General features: G+C 38.5%; 2 protein-coding genes across 5 annotated transcripts in view; one reads left to right on the forward strand and one right to left on the reverse strand.

Moving 5' to 3' along the window:
* MRTFA (myocardin related transcription factor A) overlaps nt 1-22480 on the forward strand; it is a 214351-nt gene that overhangs the window by 81318 nt on the left and 110553 nt on the right. Inside the window, exon 1 of one of the 4 annotated variants that reach the window (XM_053582669.1) lies at nt 468-769. The exons of the other annotated variants lie outside the window; for them this stretch is intronic. Coding sequence (XP_053438644.1) covers nt 724-769 — 46 coding nt within the window. The 5' untranslated portion in view covers nt 468-723. Of the gene's footprint in view, nt 1-467; nt 770-22480 lie in introns of those variants that run through there. 4 annotated transcript variants of the gene reach the window in all.
* Nucleotides 6727-7165, reverse strand: LOC128580610 (V-type proton ATPase subunit G 3-like). Its single transcript, XM_053582703.1, has one exon. It carries the CDS (start codon nt 7163-7165, stop codon nt 6737-6739), a length of 429 nt encoding a protein of 142 aa, XP_053438678.1. The 3' UTR covers nt 6727-6736.

Raw genomic sequence — 22480 nt, forward strand, 5'->3', positions numbered from 1 at the left:
GGAATGTATTCAGTTGACTTTTTGAAACAGATATTTTAATTGATGTGGGGGTGGAGAAATAGTTGAGTTTCTGTAGTTAAATGTTCAACTTCCCTAGCCTGTTATCTATAAATATCAGAGATGAAAAAGCCATCGGAATTCTTTTTCAGAAAATTTACTCCGTTTACGTATTTATTTGTATGTTCATGTTTATATGTGTCTAATCCCTATCCTCCTCCTCATTAATGGGTAATTGGACTGCTTTCACGAGATTGAATTGTTCAGATTATGTTTAATCTGTTGCTCTAAACTGCATTAGCAGCAGAATCTCTTACAATACGGTTTTGAACAAAACCTCATCTCTTCTTAAAAAGAAAGGAAAAAAAGCAGTTAATCTCTTTTCTGAAAGTCTCTTTATATATGTCCCTCCTCTCCTCCCAGAGAGGAGCAGTGAGGGGAGGAGCTTACTCCCTGTTCTAACCACACTTCGTATGTCTTGAGTGCTTTCTGGTTTCCTGTGGGCTGTAATTCAACTCTGTGCCATCTTGACTTGCCCGAAGTGGGGATAAATAGGTAACTGCACTGAGAAGAGGAGTGAGTTCTCACAGTCTGGTTTGAACATAAGGCGTGAGATTGAATTTGTGAAAGCTTTCTGTAGCCTCCGAAGACATCTTTTTTTTTTTTTCTGTGACATTGACTTTCTTCATTGTATTTGTGGGCTGTTGTTTCTAAGAAGAATCCATCATGACTCTGCTGGAACCTGAGATGTTAATGATGGCTGTACAGTCAGGTAATTTCTGGATTTCCTACAAATAGGATTTGCCATAGACTTCTTAAAAGGTTGGGCATATTTTGCTAGGGGATGGACAGAGGTGGGGAGGAAGAAAAAACATGAATTATCCAATAAATATGCTGCATCTTCAGGTGTTTATTGTAAAAATATTAATAACTTCTCTAATCACAAATTTTAGTTGTTTGGACATAGCTTTGTATTAGATGCTTACTGATCTTAAGACTTGAATGAAGAGACCTATTAGAGAAGAAAAACTACTTGTCTTTTTTAATCAAGTTTTTTATTCATAGCATTGCTTTTAATGAAGGGCAGTTAAATTGCTTTTGCTGTTTTATGCATTGCTGTCTTTAATCACCAATCTGCACTCTATTTTTGTATCTTTTTGAAGCATCTTTTACATTTTTTTCTTAGCTATTCTTCTTTCATGGTATAACCTTCATATGTCATCTTTTCATTCTGTGAAATTGCTCTTGATAACACGTAGGATTGGGACTAAATTTTGGAGATGGGGAAGTTTGAGCAAGGAGGCAGTCAACAGAGAGAATGCAGGATTTAACAAAGCCTATCTCTAATAAATAGTTTTCCAGTTCAGAAGTGTCTTTTAAGACATTTTAAAATTCTAGGTAATTTTAAATGGTTTCTTCTACTTTCAGTGTTTTTAAACTTGTAAGTCAGATATCTAAAAATAGGGAATGTTCTTTAGTTATTTTTAGACTTTTACTAAAATGTAATCTGTAGTGTTTTCTTGTTTCAGTGCATATCTTAAAAGATTCATACAAGTGGCTTTTGGAAGCCTCTTCTTTATCTACTGGCCTTCACTCAGAGGAGAATAAGACTCCTTGATTCTGGCAGATCCTGTCTGGCAGAACTGGTTTCACTGTCCTCCTTGGGGGGGCCTTAGGTAGTATGTTGAAAGACACAGACATACATCAGTCAGAGACAGGGTCAGATGCTATCAGATTAATAGGCTTTATGGCCAGGGAAAGGGCAAAGAGGAAAGATACCACTACCATTTTATTGTTTCTGGTTTTACTAATAGGACCATAATGAGTCATTTATTAGTTGGATTTTTCTGTTGATACAGGCTGTGTTTTCCAGGTTGCCTTTCTTTTTCTTCCCACAGATCTGTTGGGCTTTGTGTTCTAAACAAGATAGTATGCTTATCTGAATGTTTTCCATCTGTCTTTGATGAAAAGTTCCCAATTAAACTGACTCAGTTTTTTTCCCCCTGTCTGTACTCCAGTTCTCTGCTATGTATGAGCAAGTGCATGTTTTGTTTTGAGGGGTAGGTTTTAGCATTTGAACTGTCTCTCCCTTCTTTGATCACCTTGTTACTTACAGATCATCTCAGTCCAGTAACTTTTCTTTATAAAGTTTAAAAGTTTGCTTGCTTTCCCCCAAGGTGATATCAGTGTTCCCAGCCCTGAAAGGGAAAGGGATATACTTGGTATTTTTCTTGTCTTGCCTAAGAGCTGTTTTTCCTACAGCATATGTTGGGTAGGCCTAACCATCCATCTGTTGGACCAGCTACTTCATAAAACTTTCAAAGGATAACAGTATGTAAGACAAGTATGGGTGAAATTGACAAGGGTGTTGGATACAGGTAGAAGGAAAGGTCTGCCAAGAATAGCATGTATATGGACTTCTTTCTTTTGCTTATGTTTGTAAAAGTGGAGAAACTGGGTATAGGAAAGAGTAGTAGCAAACTGATTTCTCAGTTGAAAATCTTTAATAATGTTTTGGTTTTGTAAAATTGTTACCATCTTGTTCTGAAATGCTGTAGTTATTAGTTGGATTGTAGCAGTAATATGAAAGGTATATAGTAACATATTGCAGTCATTTATGATAGGAAATGAAAGAGTATCTGTTATGAAACCTCAATGAACTAAAAGCCAACCATTCTGGAAATTCAACACATTTAGATTTTATATGAATCATAGGATTTCTAGTGATAAGAGTATTTTGACCACAAATATATGCTTTATAGGTGAGATTACTATTTAATGAGATTTTTAAAGGAATTAAAGTTCTTTGGACAGTATTCAAGATGCAAAGTTTTTTTGTTTTTTTTTTTGTAGAGACAGAGTCTCACTTTATGGCCCTCGGTAGAGTGCCATGGCATCACACAGCTCACAGCAACCTCCAACTTCTGGGCTTAAGCGATTCTCTTGCCTCAGCCTCCCAAGTAGCTGGGACTACAGGTGCCCGCCACAATGCCCAGCTATTTTTTGGTTGCAGTTCAGCCGGGGCCAGGTTTGAACCCACCACCCTCGGTATATGGGGCCGGCGCCTTACCAACTGAGCCACAGATGCAAAGTTTTTGTCTGAAGTCAAACTTTAGGATACTGAATACGATGGCAAAAACCAGGGTGCATTTATTTATAAAAAATAAATGCTGGCTCGGCACCTGTAGCTCAAGCAGCTAAGGCGCGAGCCACATACACCTGAACTGGCAAGTTCGAATCCAGCTCAGGCCCACCAAACAACAATGACAACTACAACCAAAAAATTGCTGGCGTTGTGGCAGGTGCCTGTGGTCCCAGCTACTTGGGAGGCTGAGGCAAGAGAATCGCTTAAACCCAGGAGTTGGAGGTTACTGTGAGCTGTGATGCCACAACACTCTACCCCGGGCGCCAGCTTGAGGCTCTGTCTCAAAAAAAAAAAATAATAAAATATAAATAAATAAATGCTGTATTTTGGGCAGTGCCTGTGGCTCAGTGGGTAGGGCGCCGGCCCCAGCTAGCTAAAACAGTAATGGCAACTGCAACAAAAATAGCTGGGCCTTTTGGCGGGTGTCTGTAGTCCCAGGTACTTGGGAGGCTGAGGCAAGAGAATCACCCTAGTCCAAGAGCTGGAGGTTGCACTTAAAATAAATGCTATGTTTATTAATAGTTTTCCTTCAGTATTTGGAACTTGGAGATTTTGGTGACACATGCTCATGTATGTATATAGGCTTTCATTGTTCTTACTGGTGGTGGTCTCTCACTGATCCTTTGGATCCAATCAGATGCTGCCTTTTTGTGTATCCTATCTCAGTAGAATCAGCACTTCCTCCTCTTTGTTCTTGCACTACTACTTTGGTAATGTACATGAATTGTCATTTTAAAATGTCTTCCTATTAATTTCTCAAGGGCAATACATTAATCTGTATATTGGCTCCTGAAGTTGGCACGTGGTAGACACTCAGTATTTTTGATTGAATAAGAATGATGAAATTGGTTTGGCATACTTCCCCTTAATAGGCATATGCCTTTAAATCAACTTTACCAAAGTATTTGAGGTCTGTTTTTACATTAAGAAATGAATCCTCTGAACCACCATCCTGTATTTTAGGCAGTCCTTGCCTGAAGCAGGTGCTGTTGAAAGCATGATCTTCATGATCTTCAAAGTTAAAATTCTTTTGTGTCTCAGAATGTACAGTGTGCACTGTCTGCCGACAATGTATATTGCTGTACCTTAGGTGTTCTGATCAAGTCACAGTTAGAGCCCTTATCACTATTATGGAAACCTATCTGGATCATCATGATTAGAAAGTAAATAATCTCAGGTAGACATTATGGAATTTCTGAAGCTAAGGCTAAGGGAATGTTGGGTCATAGCATTGACTCTGGTGTAGTTGAGAATGGAAGAACACTTGGGCTCAGTCTTGACAGCTGGTATACAGGGCTTTTTAACCAGGCAGGCCCTTTCCTTATTCCCAGCCAGTGCAGTCCTCTCAGTGCATCACTCCATGGCACAGAAAAGGATTGAGACAGTTCCCAAGGTGTGCTTTGGTCCATGAATACACTTCTGATCTTGAAAGGCACTGTTAAGGAGTCAGTTTGCTTTTTCTTTGTCTCTCTTGTGTGTATATATGTCCACATGTACACGTTCATGTATAGGATATTTCTGAAAGGACCAAAAGAAACTGGTAATAGTAGCTGCTTCAGGGAGGGGAGATGGGTATCTGGAGGAATGGATTAGAAGAGAATTTTTGTTTAACAAAAAATTAATAAAATTTCAAGTTTATTACAGGAGTACTCGATACATGCAAAAGAATTTATAGAGTAAGTATTTTTAATATATACATGTATAAATAATTTGATGCAAACTCATAGCTACTACCCAGCCTAACAAAGAGAGCACAGCTATACACTGAAGTTCTCTAAGTGTCCTCTTTGATTTATCTCTCAGAAAGTGGTTTTGCTTGTTTTCACCTGTATACCATTTAAATCTTTTGTTTTATATCATGTGCATTTTATCTATTAAAAAATATTTGTTAATTATTTAAAAAAATTTCTCCTCAGTCATTTTACTCTCTTACCTCTTGAGGTCTGTGTACTTAATTCCTGCATATTTCTTTAACTCCTAGTTGACTAGTCATTACAGTTTGCCTCTGAACTGTATGGGATACAGAGAGGGGGAGTGATAAAAATTTAGGATGGAAGGAAGGGTAGTGGGGCAAAAAGGACAGATTGTTGGAAGAGAAATTTTGCCTGTTTTTGGTGGCATGTTAACTCTTTAAGGACCACATTCCATTTGGGTTCACACTACTCAGAGATCTATAGAGCTCCTGAAAAACTCAGAACCTTTAGTAATACCTACTTTTAAAATTTCTTAATACTCTAAAAATTAATGCTTTTAAAAAACACTTTGTTGGGCGGCGCCTGTGGCTCAGTGAGTAGGGCACCGGCCCCATATACCAAGGGTGGCGGGTTCAAACCCAGCCCCGGCCAAACTGCAACAAAAAAATAGTTGGGCGTTGTGGCGGGCGCCTGTAGTCCCAGCTGCTCGGGAGGCTGAGGCAAGAGAATCATGTAAGCCCAAGAGCTGGAGGTTGCTGTGAGCCGTGTGACGCCACGGCACTCTACCGAGGGTGGTACAATGAGACTCTGTCTCTACAAAACAAACAAACAAACAAAAAAATAAAAAACACTTTGTTTACCTGTAAGGGATTTTAGAGCAAGAAGCAAACCTTAGGTATTTTCTTTCCCTTCTTTTTATTTAAGATGAGGAAATTGGCCTGTCGTGGTTAATTTATTTCCTGAAGTCACATAAATAATTAGTGGCAGAGATGGAAAGATAATTCATTTCCTTACTCCCATGTCAGTGTTCTTTCTGCTATAGCACACTTAAAAAGAAACCATCAGAGACCTACCTCTACTATAAGAGATTGTTTTTAATTTTTCCTGGAGGTGTTGGTTTTCCTTGGGTTTTTCCATTGTAGGTTTCTCTCACTACTCAGATTGGCACACATCTTCAGAGGTGGAGGTATGATGAAAACCAGTGCTTGGGCATCAGCTGCCTGCCCCCTGGAAAGTGTAGACAGAATGCTACAGACCTCGTAATTCTCTGGTGGACTTGCCTCTTGCTGTGTCTTCTCTGGCCTGGGTAATGATCTCATATCTTGATGGTGATCTCAGAAGACAGGTAGGCAGACAGAAAGCTGTTGTCATCAGTATTCTGGTTTCCATCTACTGCTCTTTCTCTGACTCATTGATTTATCTGGAGTCCCTTTAGAGTTAGGACCCAGATCAAAGGAATTTGAATTCATCTGTCTGTCTGTATCTCCCTCCCCCTCTTTTTGTTTCCTTTGAATGAGGCAAGTTGTCAAGACCATGAACCACAGTTTTAGCTTTATTAACACAGTGCCAAATTTAAAAAAGATGCGACTCATACAGTCTTGTTTTTTTGGAGCTTCACTTTTATGATTACCACATGCATTATTTTAAAAAGATTTTCTTTGTAAAGGCAACAAAAATAATACTAAAGACCCCCACTTTGCCATCAACAACAAAAAATCCAACTTTCTTTTCAAGCTAAAGGATAGCAGTAGGCTGAGCTCTTGGTGTCAGAGGTCTGTAGCATTCTTTTTTTTTTTTTTTTGCTTTTTTGTTTATCTGTTTAATTCAGTGCTCAGGAATGAATTATGTCAAACATTCTCTGTAGATGTCCAGTAAATTTAAGATCAGCATTTCAACTTCTTTAATATGAATACAAAGCCGTATGCAACCAGGTGGCACTCACACGCTTGTCTTTGAATGATACACTGTGCATTTGGTTGGTGCCTTTATAGTTCACATGGATTTCTGGTTTCATGTCACAGACCATGCTCAAAAGCTGATTCAGTACGCTTTCCACGCACTTGTTGTAGCGTCCATTCAGTTCTTGTATCTTCCCTAGTGTTTCTTCTTCTATTTCATCTGAGCGATTACTCTGGGAACCCATTATCTTAGCTTGTTTCAGTCGAAATTCCTTATCTTTCTGCATTCTGTACTGGTCAATTTCTGCCATGGCTTCCTCCTTAGCTTGCTTTAATCGCTTCCCTTTCCTCTTCTTGGCTTCCTCTAGCTTATCCTTGGCCCACTTTTCAGTCTGAAGAAGCTGTTGGATCCCCTGCGACTGCTGTAGCATTCTTAATCTCATGACAGAGTCACGTAAATGGGTAGTAGAGGCAGTAGTGTGAGTACAGGGGGTCTAGAAAAGAGGATTACATAGCACGTGGCAGTTACATAGTATAAATAAACTCAGTGTGAAATTTTTATAATGTCATAATTTTAAGTAATTTTATGTATATTAACTAATTTGATCTTCATGACAGCCCTTTGTGGTATCTATATCTTTACAATTTACAGAAGAACCTGAGGTTCAAAAGCTTAAGGACTCATCGTAAGGGATGGAACAAGTGTTCAAATTTAGGTTTTTGAGTATAAACACTACTTATATGATACATTTAAGTATCTTTCTTTCTTCCTGAAAGGACTTAATTCTTCAATAAATAATTACCAAAAAATTTAGAATGTGTTTTAGGTACCTTTTAACATGCTCTAACTGAAGAGATCCTATAGTATAGTTCATTTATTCTCAAAGTGTGGTTTGGGTTCTCTGACATTTTCGATGGGTGTGCCATTAAAACTTTTAATATTTATGAAAAAATGTAATTTACTTTTTTATTATTGTCCTCTCATGAGGGTAGTTTTCTAGAGCTACATGATACACAGGATGAATACAAGATCAGATATGAAAATTCATCTTTTAGTAAATCTTGCATTAGAGATTTGCAAAAATAGTAAAATAACTTCACTCTTTTTACTGTGTTTTTTTTGAAAATAACATTTACTTTTCATAAATATGTTAAAATATTTTGGAATTATTGGTTATAATTATGACAGGTTTATTTTAAATGTTTTGTTTTAAATTCTAATATGATAAATATTGGTAGAGATAGCCCACATAATCAAAAGCTCTTTGAAGGAAGGAGGGAGGGTATTTGGGGGGACCTCACCTCATGTGCATGATGCAATGGTACATTTAAAAACTATTAAGAAAAGAATATAATTGTGATGGATGTGTTAATCAGTTCAGCGTAAGCATTTCACATTGTATATCAAATCAGTACACTGAAACCCATTAATGCCTCAATATACACAGTTACGATTTAATAAAAACAAAACAAAAACAAAATTCCCCCCCAAAACTACAAAAGCTCTTTGAAGTCTTTAGTAACTAAGAGAATAAAAGAACCCTGACACCAGAAGTTTGAGAAGTATAGGAATAATGTTTAAGAGAATGGACTTTGGAGTCTAGGTTTTCTGGCTTTGCTGTGTGACATCAGGCAAATTGCTTAACATCTCTGTGTCTGTTACTTCACTATAAAATACTACTACTAATAATACCTACCTCAAGAACTTACCGTAAGTATTAAATAAGTTAATATATGTAAAATGCTTATCATAGCTTCTGGCATATAGTAAATGCCTTATGTTTTTTGATGTTCTTGTAGTAGTTTATTGTTGCTGACATTTTGAATACTATTAGATAAAGATAGTTTTTCTATTTTTAGTAGAAATGGGGGTCTTGCTCTTACTTAGGCTAGTCTCTGACTCGTGAGGTCAAGCAATCCACGCACCCACCTTGGCCTCCAAGAGTGCTAGGATCACAGGCATGAACCACAGCACCCAGCCTAGATAAAGATAGTTTTTAAAAAATATTTCTTTGTTAACCTTAATATTTCTGAGAATTTGTTCTAAGGAAAGTTTAAAACATATACGATTTATATATAAGATTGTTCAAAGCAGTATTTTTTATAATAGTAAAAAACCAGAAACAATTGGAAACAATCTAAGTTTTAACAGCAGCATATTGGTTAAGTCCCTTCATATGAATGAATAATATTATGTAGTCATGAGGTATTTAAAGATGTTGAATGATGTTTATCATTTGTCTTATAATTTTAGGAAAGTGGCTGTAAGACTGTATATCAGAATACTAATAGCTGCCACTGGGCAGTGGGATTTCATAGAGGATTTAAAAAAAAATTTTTTTTTTTAATTTTAAATTTTTTAATACTTTGGGTTTTCCAGTAAAAGTGTCTGGAAGCATACTGTCTCAGGTCAGGAGTTAGAGCTATTGATTTGGGACCTCAGCAGTCAAAGCCTCCACTGACCAAATAACACGATAAGGAGGCCCTCCATCCCATTCAGCTGTTTCCTTTGACCCGTCTAGTTTGTATAAATCTCTTTCTTTTTTGCTTTTGTTTCTATTTTATAAGATTTATTGAAATTTATCTTTGCAGTGTTTATTCTGGGCTATGTTCTTGGCAGAGTAGTAGATCCTTCCTGTGCACACTAATTTACCCTCAATTTGCTGAGCCTTTCAGAAGTTTTTATAAGCTAAAACACTTTACTTTTTTTGTTTTTGGTGGGTAGAAACAATTGGGCAACTTTTAGGGATAAAATGGTACTGTTAGTGTAACATGTTTTAGTTATTTGAAGATACATTTCCATAATTTGTTTGTTGACCCTATATAAGTGTGAAAATCCTCTTAACAAGCTGTGAAATACTACTCAGTAGCTTAAAAAAGGGGAGGTGAACTTTTGATAAATAAAACACCCTAGATGACTCTCAAGAATTATACTGAGTGAAAAAAGAAAATCCTAAAATTTACAAAGCGTGTGATTCCATTTGTGTAACATTTTTGAAATGACAGAATTATAGATATGAAAAACAGATTGATGGTTGTCAGGGGCTAAGGACAGTGTGGGGATGGGACCAAAGGAGGTGTGGCTGTTAAAGGTCAGCTGAGGGATCCTTAGGGTGATATATTGCATATTGACTGTATTAATGTCGGTATACAGTATACGACCAGTATGCTGGTTGTAATATTGTACTGTAGTTTTGCAAGATGTTGTCACTGGGGAAAACTAGGTAAAGGATACGTGGTATCTCTCTGTATTATTTCTTATATCTTCATGTGATTCTATAATTAAGGATCTGTGGGATCTCTCTGTATTATTTCTTACAGCTTCATGTGATTCTATAATTATCTCAATGAAAAGTTTAATTTTAAAATGCAGACATACTTTTTTTTATAAAAAGCTAAACATAGGGGCAAAGGTGGGAAGGGAATGAGGGATCAAAAATTACTTGTCAGGAACAAAGTACTCTATTCATGTGACAGGTACGCTAAAAGACTGATTTCACCACAGCACAATTCATCCACGTAACAAAAAAGTGCTTGTACCTCCTAAATCTATTGAAATAAAAAAAAATTAAATGTTAAAAAAACACCCTGTGACTTAGCAATTCCACTCCTAGATAACCAAGAAAATTAAAAACATTTGTGTAAAAACTTATACATAAATGTTAGCAGCATTGTTCAAATAGCTAAAAAGTGGAAACAACCCAGATGTCCATCATGATGAATAAACAGAATGTGATATATATCCATGCAGTGGAATATTACTCAGTCATAAAAAGGAATGAAATGGTGATATATGGTATAAAATGAATGAACCTTAAAAATATTGTACCAAGGGCGGCGCCTGTGGCTCAGCGGGTAGGGTGCCGGCCCCACATGCCGAGGGTGGTGGGTTCAAACCCGGCCCCGGCCAAACTGCAACAAAAAAAAAATAGCCGGGTGTTGTGGCGGGCGCCTATAATCCCAGCTACTTGGGAGGCTGAGGCAAGAGAATCGCCTAAGCCTAGGAGTTGGAGGTTGCTGTGAGCTGTGTGACGCCACGGCACTCTACCAAGGGCGATAAAGTGAGACTCTGTCTCTACAAAAAAAAAAAAAAAAATATTGTACCAAGTGAAAGAAGATGGACATAAAACGCCCCATATAAAATGATTGCATTCATATGAAATGTTTGGAATAGGCAAATCCATAGAGACAAGATGTAAATTAGTGGTTGTTAGGGCTGGTGTGTGTGGGCGTGGTGGCGGCAGTGGTGGCAGGGGTTAGAAGTGTGCGTTGGTGGACGTAGAATTTCTTTCTGGGGTGCTCTGGAATTTTATAATGGTGATGATTGCACAACTTTGTGGATACACTAAAAAACTACTGACGTACTCATATTGGGTAAATTGTATGGTATGTGAATTTTATGTCAATTTAAAAAGTTGAAGGCTAGGTGTGGTGGCTTATGCCTGTAATCTTAGTACTCTGGGAGGCCGAGGCAGGTGGATTGCCTGAGCTCATGGGTTTGAGACCAGCCTGAGCAAGAGCAAGATCCCGTCTCTAAAATAGCTGGGTGTTGTGACAGATGCTGATAGTCCCAGCTACTTGGGAGGCTGAGGCTTGAGCACAAGAGTTGGAGGTTGCTGTGAGCTGTGACTCCAAGGCACTCTACCAAGGGTGACAAGGTAAGACTCTGTCTCAAAAAAAAAAAAACCCAACCCAAAAAACCTCCAAAACACGAGACACATTTTTAGAATATAGTATTGTAAGTGGATTTTCTAAGAATTCCAGCAAAAATATAAAAGTATTTTAAAATATTTAAAATAATAGTAGCTAACACCTAAATAGGGTTTACTTCGAATGAAGAGGAAATACTCTTTTTTTTTCCTGTTCTGCTAGTTGTACTTCATTTCTGATGCCATCAGATGTGTAAGTTTATTTCTCCACCAACACCAAGTTCAAACTCTTTGGACATGAATGGAGTATCCTACAATTTAACTTAGTTTTGACATTTATTGCCTAGAGTTAGTGTAGACGCCACAGATTCAGAGTTTAGTTCGGGCTGGGCACCCTTAGCTCAATGGGTTGAGTGCTGGCCCCATGCACCGGGACTGGCGGGCTCAAATCCAGCCTGAGCCTGCTAAAAAAGAAAAAAAAAAAAAAAAAGCTTAGTTCCACAAGATTGACCCCAGCCTTAGATGCCAATCCATAGTGGTAGGTTCCCAGATTTCCTGCAACCTCTGTCTGACTTTGCTACAAATCAGAAGTTCCTACAACCCCCTTCTTAGGTTGGATCATTTGCTAGAATGGCTCATGGAAGTTAGGGCACTATACTTATACTTACCAGTTTATTATCAAGGATACAACTCAGGACAACTAAATGGAAGAGAAGTGTGGGGCAGGGCTTAAGGGAGGTTGTATAGAGCTTCGATGCTTTCTCTAGCTGTGCCATCCTCCTAGCATCTCCATGTGTTTACTAACCTGGAACCTCTCTGAATCCATCCTTCTTTGGATTTTTATGGAGGCTTCATTATGAGGGTATCACATGGTTGGTTCACCTGATAATAAGCCTTCTCATCCTAAGGGGCTTTCCAGTTTCACCTCACTAACATACTAAGGTGTGGGTGAAAGGGGCTTGTTATGTATGAACAACAAAAGACATGCCTTTCACATTTATTGTTCATATTAGGAGATTGCAGCTTCAATTTTAGGAGATCAGTGTCAGGAAGGAGGATGAAGACCAAATATGTATTTCTTTTCTTTTCTTTTCTTTTTTTTTTTTTTTTTTTGGGAGCAATGGAGTCTCACTTTATCGCCCTCTGTAGAGTGCTGTGGCGTCACACTGCTCATAGCAACCTCCAACTCCTGAGCTTAGGCGATTCTCTTGCTTCAGCCTCCCGAGTAGCTGGGAATACAGGTGCCTGCCACAATGCCTGGCTATTTTTTTGTTGCCATTTGGCTGGGGCCGGATCTGAACCTGTCACCCTCGGTATATGCAGCCAGCGCCCTACCCACTGAGCCACGGCACCGCCCATATATATTTCATATTATCACAGTATCACAGTGTGTCAGACAGTGTTCCAAGCTCCTTACGTGTATTGTCTTTCTTAATCTTTGCAACAACTGTGTAAGATGTATGCTCTTATCCCATTTACAGATCAGGAAATTGAGGGAAAAGTAGATATGAAACTTGTTCAGTGCTACTTACTTGGAAAGTGGTAGAGCTAAGATCACACTGAGGTAGTTTGCCTTTAGAATCCATGCCCTTTTCCCTACACAATATCACCATTCATGTGAACTGCAGCCCCTTTGTGAGACCCTGTGTGTTAGCTCTTGATAGACTATCCTAACTTGTCAGGTTTCCTCTGTTCCATTCTCCCAGTACCTGGCCTGTCTGTCTTTTTTGATCCTCTTTCCTCCCTGTCTTGTCTCTCCTCCCAGAGCACTACAACTGTTAAAAATAAACAAACCAAAACCTCCCTAACCTTCTCTTCTTTTAGAATATATATATTAAATTCTGTTGTCCAAGACGTCCTTTCTGCATAGGGGTGGCCTTTTTTGTACATTTGACCTTTAAAGAGGCTTTTATGTGGTGAGCTTTAACCTTTGCATAGAAGCTTCTAGTTTTTAACAGGGACTCTTATACCTGTTTACAAGGATTATAGGGGATATATTTTGAATTATAGTGTAGTAAGATTTCTTACTCTACACCCATGGCCAAAACCAGCGTCATATGTTTGAAACTAAGCAAAACTTCTTGAGTGTCTTGCCATAAACGTGCATTAGAAATTTTTTCCGATGTAGCACATAGTTTCTGTGGGTTGGAATTAAATTTAAACCTGTGTATCTTTAGAGTAGGAACATTTGCCATGTGAAGGTCTGTGTTGGCTCTAGTAAGAAAAAAGGTCTCTTGTTTCCTCTCCCTTCTCTTCAGAGAAGGCTTTGAGAAACTTTAACAGCTGAACTTATGTAGCTGCTAAGTCAGTCTATGAGATGTTTGCAAATAATCTTCCATTAGCTTTATCCTGAAGATCCTCTTGTATTTAGGCTTTTGGTCAACTGACTTAGTGTTACTAAATTTATGTTTAATTCCAACTAAGATAGTCAGTATGAATGATTTTAGAGAGGTCTTTACAAATTTCAAGAAAAAAGTATGTTTTTGTGCCTACGGAATTTGTCACATCCTACGTATGACATAAAAGGTATTTGGGAATCTAGAAAAAAATGTGGTCCCCACCTACATTGGGATCAAATTCTAGTTTAAATAGTTTAGAATAAGAGTTTAAGTAATATCTAGTCCTGAAATTGTCCTTAGAGACTGGGAGGCCGATTTCCTGGTGTGTGTGGTGGTTTCCTCTGTTCCTGCCTATCTCTTCAACTGCTGTTTTTTCCCATTGCTTTCCCATTGCTTTCTAGGGGAAAGCAATGGGAAAATTCCCCTCTCCTTTCTTCCTTCCTTCCCTCTCTCCTTCCCTCCTTTCCTTCCTTATTCCCACTCATTCTTCAGGGCTCCAAAAATGCCTTTCAACTCCAGTTTTCATACTTTCTCATTCATTCATTCTTCATTGCACATACGTTTTGAGATCCTGTATCATGTTTATTTATGGGATTTTGAGGGGCTTGCTTAATGTGTATTTCCCTCAATAAATAGTAAATGATACAAAGACAGGTATCTTATTTGTTGTCGTTTTACCAGTTTATACCTAACATCTGTTAGAGTGCTTGATACAAAACATAGTAAATGCTGAATAAATGTATGTTAACGGATGAATGAAGTGAACATGAAATATTGGGGAAATTGGGTCTTCCAACCCAACGATTTCTCCCAAGAAATATTTCTCTGAAGAACATGTACAAACCATCTTCCTAAGGATGACTCTTTAGTTCATTCATAAGATATAGAGGGACATTTTTTTTTTGTCATCTCTTCATTTTAAGAATGTGATTTTCAATTTTCGTGCAATTGTAAAGGTATATAAACTACAGAATATTTATATCTATATCTCTAGATATACCTCTGCCCAGGGCTGAACCAAAAATTGTCTCTTATTTTAAGTAAGGAGCTAGTGCATATTTGGAGGAAGTGCTACATAGTATTTTAGTTTATTGATTATGGATTTAAATATTTATCTTTTGGATATACTTTGTTTTGTTGAGGTTTTGGGAGATCGTTGTGGCATATTTAAGTCAAAGGACTTACCAATTTTTATTAAAATGGCAAGTGTTCTTTTTAAAGTGTAATAGCCAAAACTGTTACTGTCTTAATACTTAACTACTCCTTTCTCTCTTATTTTTTTTTGGAGACAGAGTTCAACTATGTCACACTGTGGCCAGAGTGAAGTGGCAGCATCATAGCTCATAGCAACCTCCAACTCCCCAGCTTAAGTGATCCTTCTGCTTCAGCCTCCCAAACAGCTGAGACTATAGGCGCCCACCACCACACCCAGCTATTTTTTTTTTCTATTTTTAGTAGAGAAAAGTCTCATTTTTGCTTAGTCTGGTGTTGAACTCCTGAGCTCAAATAATTCTACCCCCTTGGTCTCCCAAAGTGCTAGGATTATAGACATGAGCCACTGAGCCCAGCCTATTTCTGGTCCTTGTCCACTGATTTTTACCTCCTATATCTCAGAGCACTTACAAGATTAAGATTGATAATTTCATGGAATTATGTGGTACTCTTGAAAGCTATGGCTTAGTGTACTTGCTTCAAAAATTGTTTTCATAAGCTCATCGGATGGCCTCCATCTTGGTGTACTGGTAGTGGGATCAAAGTGCCAGAAACAGACTTTATTCCTTAGAAACTTCCCTTGTACTTCTTTCTTTTGTTACTTTAAGCTAGTTCTAAATTGTCTTTGTTCTTTTGAGATGTCTAGAAATTTCTTTTCACAGCAAGAGAATTACATAAAATAAGATTTAGAAAGTTATATTTTAACAAATATTCTTGTAAACTATTCATTATGAAGATGGATTGGTTAAAGTTTACAAATCACTTTTAAGATGCAAACTGCTAACTGGTGGTGTTACCAGTAGAGTTTCTTAGCTTTTCAGATGTCATTCTTTTTAGCCCTGTAGCTAAATAGCAAGAGGCTACATGTTCAGCTACAAAACATTAGCCTCTGCCAACATTACATCAGTTCCACAAAACCTCACTGGCTAATTATCCCCTGGGACTAGGACATGGATTTGGCAGCTTGTGAAAGCTGCTTTTTCCAATTTCTTCCTTCCTGGCTGTGACATATCCCAAAGGAATGAAGTTGAGAAATAATCATCGTTTTTTGAAAGTTCTCACCCTCTCATTCCCACAGTGGTTCTCATGGTCAGGGATAGAAGATCCCTTCTTCCACTTGAGGAGTCCCGTTTAGCTGCTGATGTCGTCTTTAAGTAATGTCCAGAGTACCCTGAGTGAGACATAGAGGGGTGATGGCAAGGAACCTCATTATGTATGTTTCTGGGTGATTATCGAGAAGGAATCTAGTGGTTTTATTAGGATCCTTTTATTATTGCCAAAATTTAAGAAGCTGGGAGACCAGAATTGGGAACCATATGTGATTATCATCTGTGTCAGTTGACATTTAGTATAAGAATTATATAGGCAATTCACATCTCCTTTAATGAGCATCTATAAAACAACTTTGAGAGCAACCCAAGAATTCTATGACCTTAATCTCTTTCAGCCTCAGTTTTTCATCTTCAAAATAAAGACATAGTACCTGCCTTGACTTCCTTACTAGGTTTTGTAAGTATGGAAAGCAGTAATACAGGTGAAGTGTTTTACCAAGATCACCAACAACCTATTAGTCACCCTATCTATTGGGCCCACTCTACGCCACCTCTTACTTGATCTTTCTTTATCATTTGAACCTATTCAATGTTCTTTCCTCATTTTATAATAGTCTGGGTTCTTTGCATAATCTTGGTTAACCGAGGCACAAAATAAACTTATTGGAAGAGTATTGGATAATAAACAGCCTTGATAGGAAACCTGAATAACAAAGTTCAAAAAATGAGCAGAGGGCTGGGCCTAGTGGCTCACGCTTATAATCCTAGCACTCTGGGAGGCCAAGGAGGGTAGATTGCCTGAGCTCATGTGTTCAAGACCAGCCTGAGCAAGTGTGAGACCCCATCTCTAAAAAAAAAATAAAAATAGCCAGGTGTTGTGGCAGGCGCCTATAGTCCCAGTTACTTGGGAGGTTGAGGCAAGAGAATCACTTGAGCCCAAGAGTTTGAGTTGCTGTGAGCTATGGTTTTGTGGCAATCTAGCCAGAAAGTTAGGAGTCACTCTTGATTCTTTGTTTCCTCTACTCCTCAAGTCTATTTGACTTCGGAGTTCTGTAGCTTCGACCTCTACTTTAAACTCATATTTTGTCTCACTGCCCTAAACCATATTCTGAGCATTTCTTTCTGTGGTTTCAGTGGCCACCTTATTTGGCCCCTGGCCTTTAGCTTGAATGTCCTCTAATCTCTCCATACAGCTGCCAAGATACTTTTGCTAACTATCAATTCTAATCATTTTATTCTTCTACTCAGAATTCTTCAATTTATTATGGAGTAAAATTTAAACAATATTGTCTTTTTGGTCTCTGACTAATGATTTGGTTATCTCTTGTCATATCCAACCTCACAGTCCCCAGCAATACTGACCAGCTTTTGGTTTCCAGAATACTTCATGCTCATTTGTATTTCTCTTCCTTTGCAAATAATCTTTCCTCTGCCTTCATCATTTCTCTCTCTGTTTGCCAGCCCTCTAACTTCTACTCATACTTCAAGTCCCAGCTCAAAAGCTACCTCTTCTGAGATGCATGCTGTCTTTGATTCCCCCTAGAAATTTAGGTCCTTCTTCTGTGTTTATATATGGTATGTACCACCACAGAGTGGTTATTTTATTGTGTTATTGTTCCTACAAGGCCTCACTGTTAGAAGTAAGCTCCTTGAATGCTGGGATGACACTTAATTTCTATAACCCCAGTTCCTGACACACAGTCGGTATATAATAATTTTCATGTAATAACTCAATAAGCAGAAGCATCTTAGGGAGTAAACTGTTTACATGAAATGATATTTTCTTTTCTTTCCTTCTTTTTTTGAGAGCCAGTTTGTTGCCCAGGCTAGAGTACTGTGATGTCTGCCTACCTCACAGCAACCTCAAACTCTTGGGAAAAAGTAATCTTCTTACCTCAGCCTCCTAAGTAGCGGGGACTACAGGTACCTGCCACAATGCCTAGTTATTTTTTCCTTTTTTAGTAGTGACTGGTCTCACTATTGTGCAGGCTGGTCTTGAACTCCTGAGTTTAAGCAATCTACCTGCCTCGGCCTCCCAGGCATGAGCCACCACAGCTGGCCATGTAATATATTTTCATCTTTGGTATTTTCTTGTAAGCATAGGTACTTTTAAAAACTCTAAAGTTCTGGCTTAGCGCTCATAGCACAGTGGTTACGGCGCCAGCCACATACACCAACGGTGGTGGGTTTAAACCCACCCCGGGCCAGCTAAACGACAATAACAACTGCAACAAAAAATAGCTGGGTCTTGTGGTGGGTGCCTGTAGTCCCAGCTACTTGGGAGGCCGAGGCAAAAGAATCACTTAAGCCCAAGAGTTTGAGCTTGCTGTGAGCTGTGACGCCACAGCACTCTACCCAGGGCGAAATAGTGAGACTCTGTCTCAAAAAAAAAAAAACCACAAAAAACCCCAAACTCTAAAGTTCTATGGCCAAAGGTCCAAGAAGTCTCCCCAGTCCCTCAGATGCGCTTGCTTTCTTTATGATCAGCCTTATTTTCTTTCTTCAAGAAGTTGATTAAATATACTCTCTTTTAGTTATCCCAAGCTCCCACCTAATATACGTTTTAATTATGAATAATGATCTGCTTCACATGTTACTCCATTCCTCATTCTACAACCACTACTTTAGTCACTTTGCTTTACTTGCTGTAGTTATCATGAAACGTACACTGTGTTAATATTCTAGAGATTATCTAAAGACTCTAGAGATGTGTCTATTGATTAGACTGGATTGCTAGTTCTGCAGTTTTTTTTATTCCATCCCACAACTCTCTTTTGGGTTCTGTACTCCCACTGGAGGTCTTGGCAGAACAGATAGTATGTAGTTTTAACTGCACTCACTTTTTTTTTTTTTTTTTAAGGACTTGGCTGCTGCCTCTTGATTTACTGCACTGGGAAGAATAAGTTTGGTTTTTTTTTTTTTTTTTTTTCTTATTCCTCCCTCTGAGGGAGCCTGCGTCATTGAGAAATGTTTAACCTCATGGCCTTGCACTGGGGCTGGAAATTTGTCTAAGGGAACTTGAAGTTGGCAGTGTTTTTATTAAAATTCTCCCTTATGGGGAGGGGGATTTCAGCAGGACCTACCAAAACAGGAAGATGTTGGGAAATTTTTAGTAGCAAAGCTTTTGCCATTAGATTACTGAAAGTATTTGAAAAGTTTTCTGAAGAGAAGCTTAGGCATTTTGAAATTGCTTTGGGAGAAAGCTGTAGCTTCTACCAGGTATAAACAAAAATTCAGGCTGAGAAACCACTTTTCAGTTGTGCAGTATGTTGTTATAAGAAAACTTTGACCAACTGGATGAGAAAGAAGCTAACCAGAGAGAATTTTAGGAGTTTAGAAACCCTCACTTAGGGAAAGAAGCCTTAGGCCAAGGCAAATCTCTGTGGGCATTCGGAAGAATTTGGCTTTTTGTCAATCCTGGATTATCCTCAGAGTACATCATACAGGGATTTTTGGGGGGCAAATCTTACCTTTCAAATTTTTAAAGATATTGTCATTATATTCTTTTTATAAAGTGCTTCGTTGGCACCAGATGTTTGCCCAGGAAAAGTTAGAAAGGATGATCTTTTTTTCCCAAACAGTGATCTTTCTAATAGAGGAAGGTGTGAACCAGCAAATGTTTAGATTATGACCGCCTCTGTTTATTTTAATCTTTATATCACAGATGAGGAAAAATAGTATAGTTGTTTGCCAGTATGAAATAATAAGCTGAGTGGGCACTGGACCCAGACAAGGGAAGTACTGTGTGGTTGAACTGTTTGTGGCAGCTTTGTGACTTCCTAGGAGATTGGAAACATCTACACAGGGCTTAATGCAAATACAAACCTTCCTGTCCACCCTGAAAGACAGTTGGAATCATCCACGGTGTTTTCTGTGCAGTGTGTTTTCTACTATCAGCATGTAGATGTTGGAGAGTTCAGCTGTTGGTACCAGTCCCTTGTTAAAAGCTACTGTGTACATAAAGAGAAGTATCCTGTCTTCTTAGAAATTCGTTTCTTACCTTAGAAAAAAGTGCTCCCAAAACCCAGTTACTGTGGAAAAAAATCTGTTACTAATGTTCTTCCACTGTAAAGAAACTTTCAGTTGGGAGACAGTTTTATATCTAAAGGCAGGGCTAGAGGTTCTGGATGAATAGAATACACTATATCCTTGGAAAGTGGCAGTGAGTATAAATAAATCTTATTGGGAATAGACAAACCCATTTTTTACACCTTATCCGTATCTCTTATTTATTTTAATCTTTGGTTATTTACTTAATCAAATGGGAGACTAAATTGTCCTCAATTGGTATTAGGAGAAATACTGATTTTCCTGAGAAGCCACTATGCTATTCTTAATAACAGCACCCGTATGAGGTATTATCCTATGTGTTCCACATATATCAACTCCTTTCATCCTCACAGTAACTCAGGGCAATTTTGACCCCGAGGGGACATACAGCACTATCTGGAGACATTTTTGCTTGTTACAACTGGAGAGTTGTTACTGGTATCTAATGGGTAAAAGCCAGGGATACAGCTGAAAACCCAGTAATCCACGGGACAGTCCCTACAACAAAAAATTATCTGACCCAAAATGTGAATAATACCCTGCAATGACCCTGTGAGGTAGGTATAATTGTTCTCATTTTAAAAATGAAGAAATTGAGGTGCACAGAAGATAAGAGGCTAGGCCAGTGTCACACATCCAACAGGTGGCAAAGCCAGGATTTGGACCTAATGGTCTAGCTTCAGAGGCCATTCTCTTAAGCTCTCACCAGTAAGAAAGGTGTTAGTTGGGAAACTTACCCACAACATTCTACAATCTTCCTATTCTTTCTCCCCTTCCTAAATTCCAAGCTTTTGGGGGAGAACCAATTGTTCATTTATTCATTGAACATTCTGTCTATTCAACAATTATTCACCAAGTGTCCTCTATGAATCAGCTATTGCTCAAGACAATTCTAAGTGGATGAGATGGATGTGACCTCTGTCCTTGTAACACATGTACTCTATTCATATTAGTCCACCAACCATCATAGGGAAAGCTTTCCCTGGGAAAGCATAAGTATAACTCACTCTTTCACTTCATTCAGTTCTCTGCTCATATGTCACCTCCCTAGAAAGCCTTCCTTGACCACCTTTTCTAAATTAGTGACAGACCCTTTCTATTCTTCTTTATTTACTTTTTGATTCTTTTTTCTTTTTTTTTTTTTTTTAAGACAGTTTCATTATGTTACCCTCAGTAGAGTGCTGTGATACCACAGCTCACAGCAACCTCAATCTCTTGGGCTCAAGCGATTCTCTTAAGCTCAGCCTTCCAAGTAGCTGGGACTATAGGTCCCTGCCATAATGTCTGGCTTTTTTTTTTTTTTTTATTGTAGTTGTCATTGTTGTATAGCAGGCCCAGGCCAGGCTTGAACCCACTAGCTCTGGTGTATGTGGCTGGCACTGTAACCACTGGCTACGGGCACTGAGCCTATGATTCTTGATAGTACTTATTACTGATATTATATGTTAACTGGTATTTTGTTCATTATCACTGATGTCCCTCTCAACAGTAGAACATAAGGGCTCATAAGAGCTCTATCTCCAGAAGTATCCCTGGCACATAGTAAGCATTCTATAAGTAATTCTGGAATGAATAGATTAAGAAATACCTTTCAATCTAACCATTTCCCCATGACTACTATCTCTCAGCTGGAATTTTTCCAACTGTCTCTGTTTCTGTTCTTTCTTTCATCTAGTTCTGTCATCCCAGATAGAGTGCTGTGGCGTCATAGCTCACTGCAGCCTCAAACTCCTGGACTTAAGTGATCTTCTGCCTCAGCTTCCCAAGTAGCTGGGTCTATAGGCATGTGATACTATGCCTGGCTAATTTTTCTATTTTTAGTAGTGACAGAGTCTCCCTCTTGCAAAGGCTGGTCTCAAACTCCTGAGCTAAAGCAGTTCTCCCACCTCAGCTTCCCAGAGTGCTAGGATTATAGGTGCCACCATGCCTGCTCCCAACTGCCTCTTACTTGGTCTCCCTGCCACCTTTCTTAGCTCCCTTCATTCTATCCTTACACTGAAATTAGAGTAATCTTTGTAAAACGCAAATCTAATGCCATGTCTTTACTTAAAATCTTTCAATGACTTCCCGTTGCTCTTAGGCTAAACTGCTAATGTGGCTTTTAAGGCTTTTCTATATCTTTAAGCTATTTAGCTTACCATTCATCTTCTCATGCTTAATTGTTGTAGTGGTAGCATTAGCCATAATAGCGAACATGTTCTAAGCACTTGCTGTGTGCCAGGTACTAGGCTAAGTGCATTAAATCATTTTGTCCTTCTGTCACATCAAGGGGAGCATTGGATTCTCATAGGCGTGCAAACCCCATTGTAAACTGTGCAGGTGAAGGGTCTAGGTTGTGTATCCTTGTGAGAGTCTAATGCTTCACCACCCTGGCCCTGGGAAAATGATCGTCCATGAAACTGGTCCCTGGTGCCAAAAAGGTTGGGGACTGCCGAGTCAAGAAC

The sequence above is a fragment of the Nycticebus coucang genome, chromosome 3 (assembly GCF_027406575.1).
Source record: "Nycticebus coucang isolate mNycCou1 chromosome 3, mNycCou1.pri, whole genome shotgun sequence".
Lineage (NCBI taxonomy): Eukaryota > Metazoa > Chordata > Mammalia > Primates > Lorisidae > Nycticebus > Nycticebus coucang.

Coding starts and splice junctions, on each gene's coding strand:
- LOC128580610 (XM_053582703.1), bottom strand. CDS start 7,165: ATGCTACAGCAGTCGCAGGGGATCCAACAGCTTCTTCAGACTGAAAAG.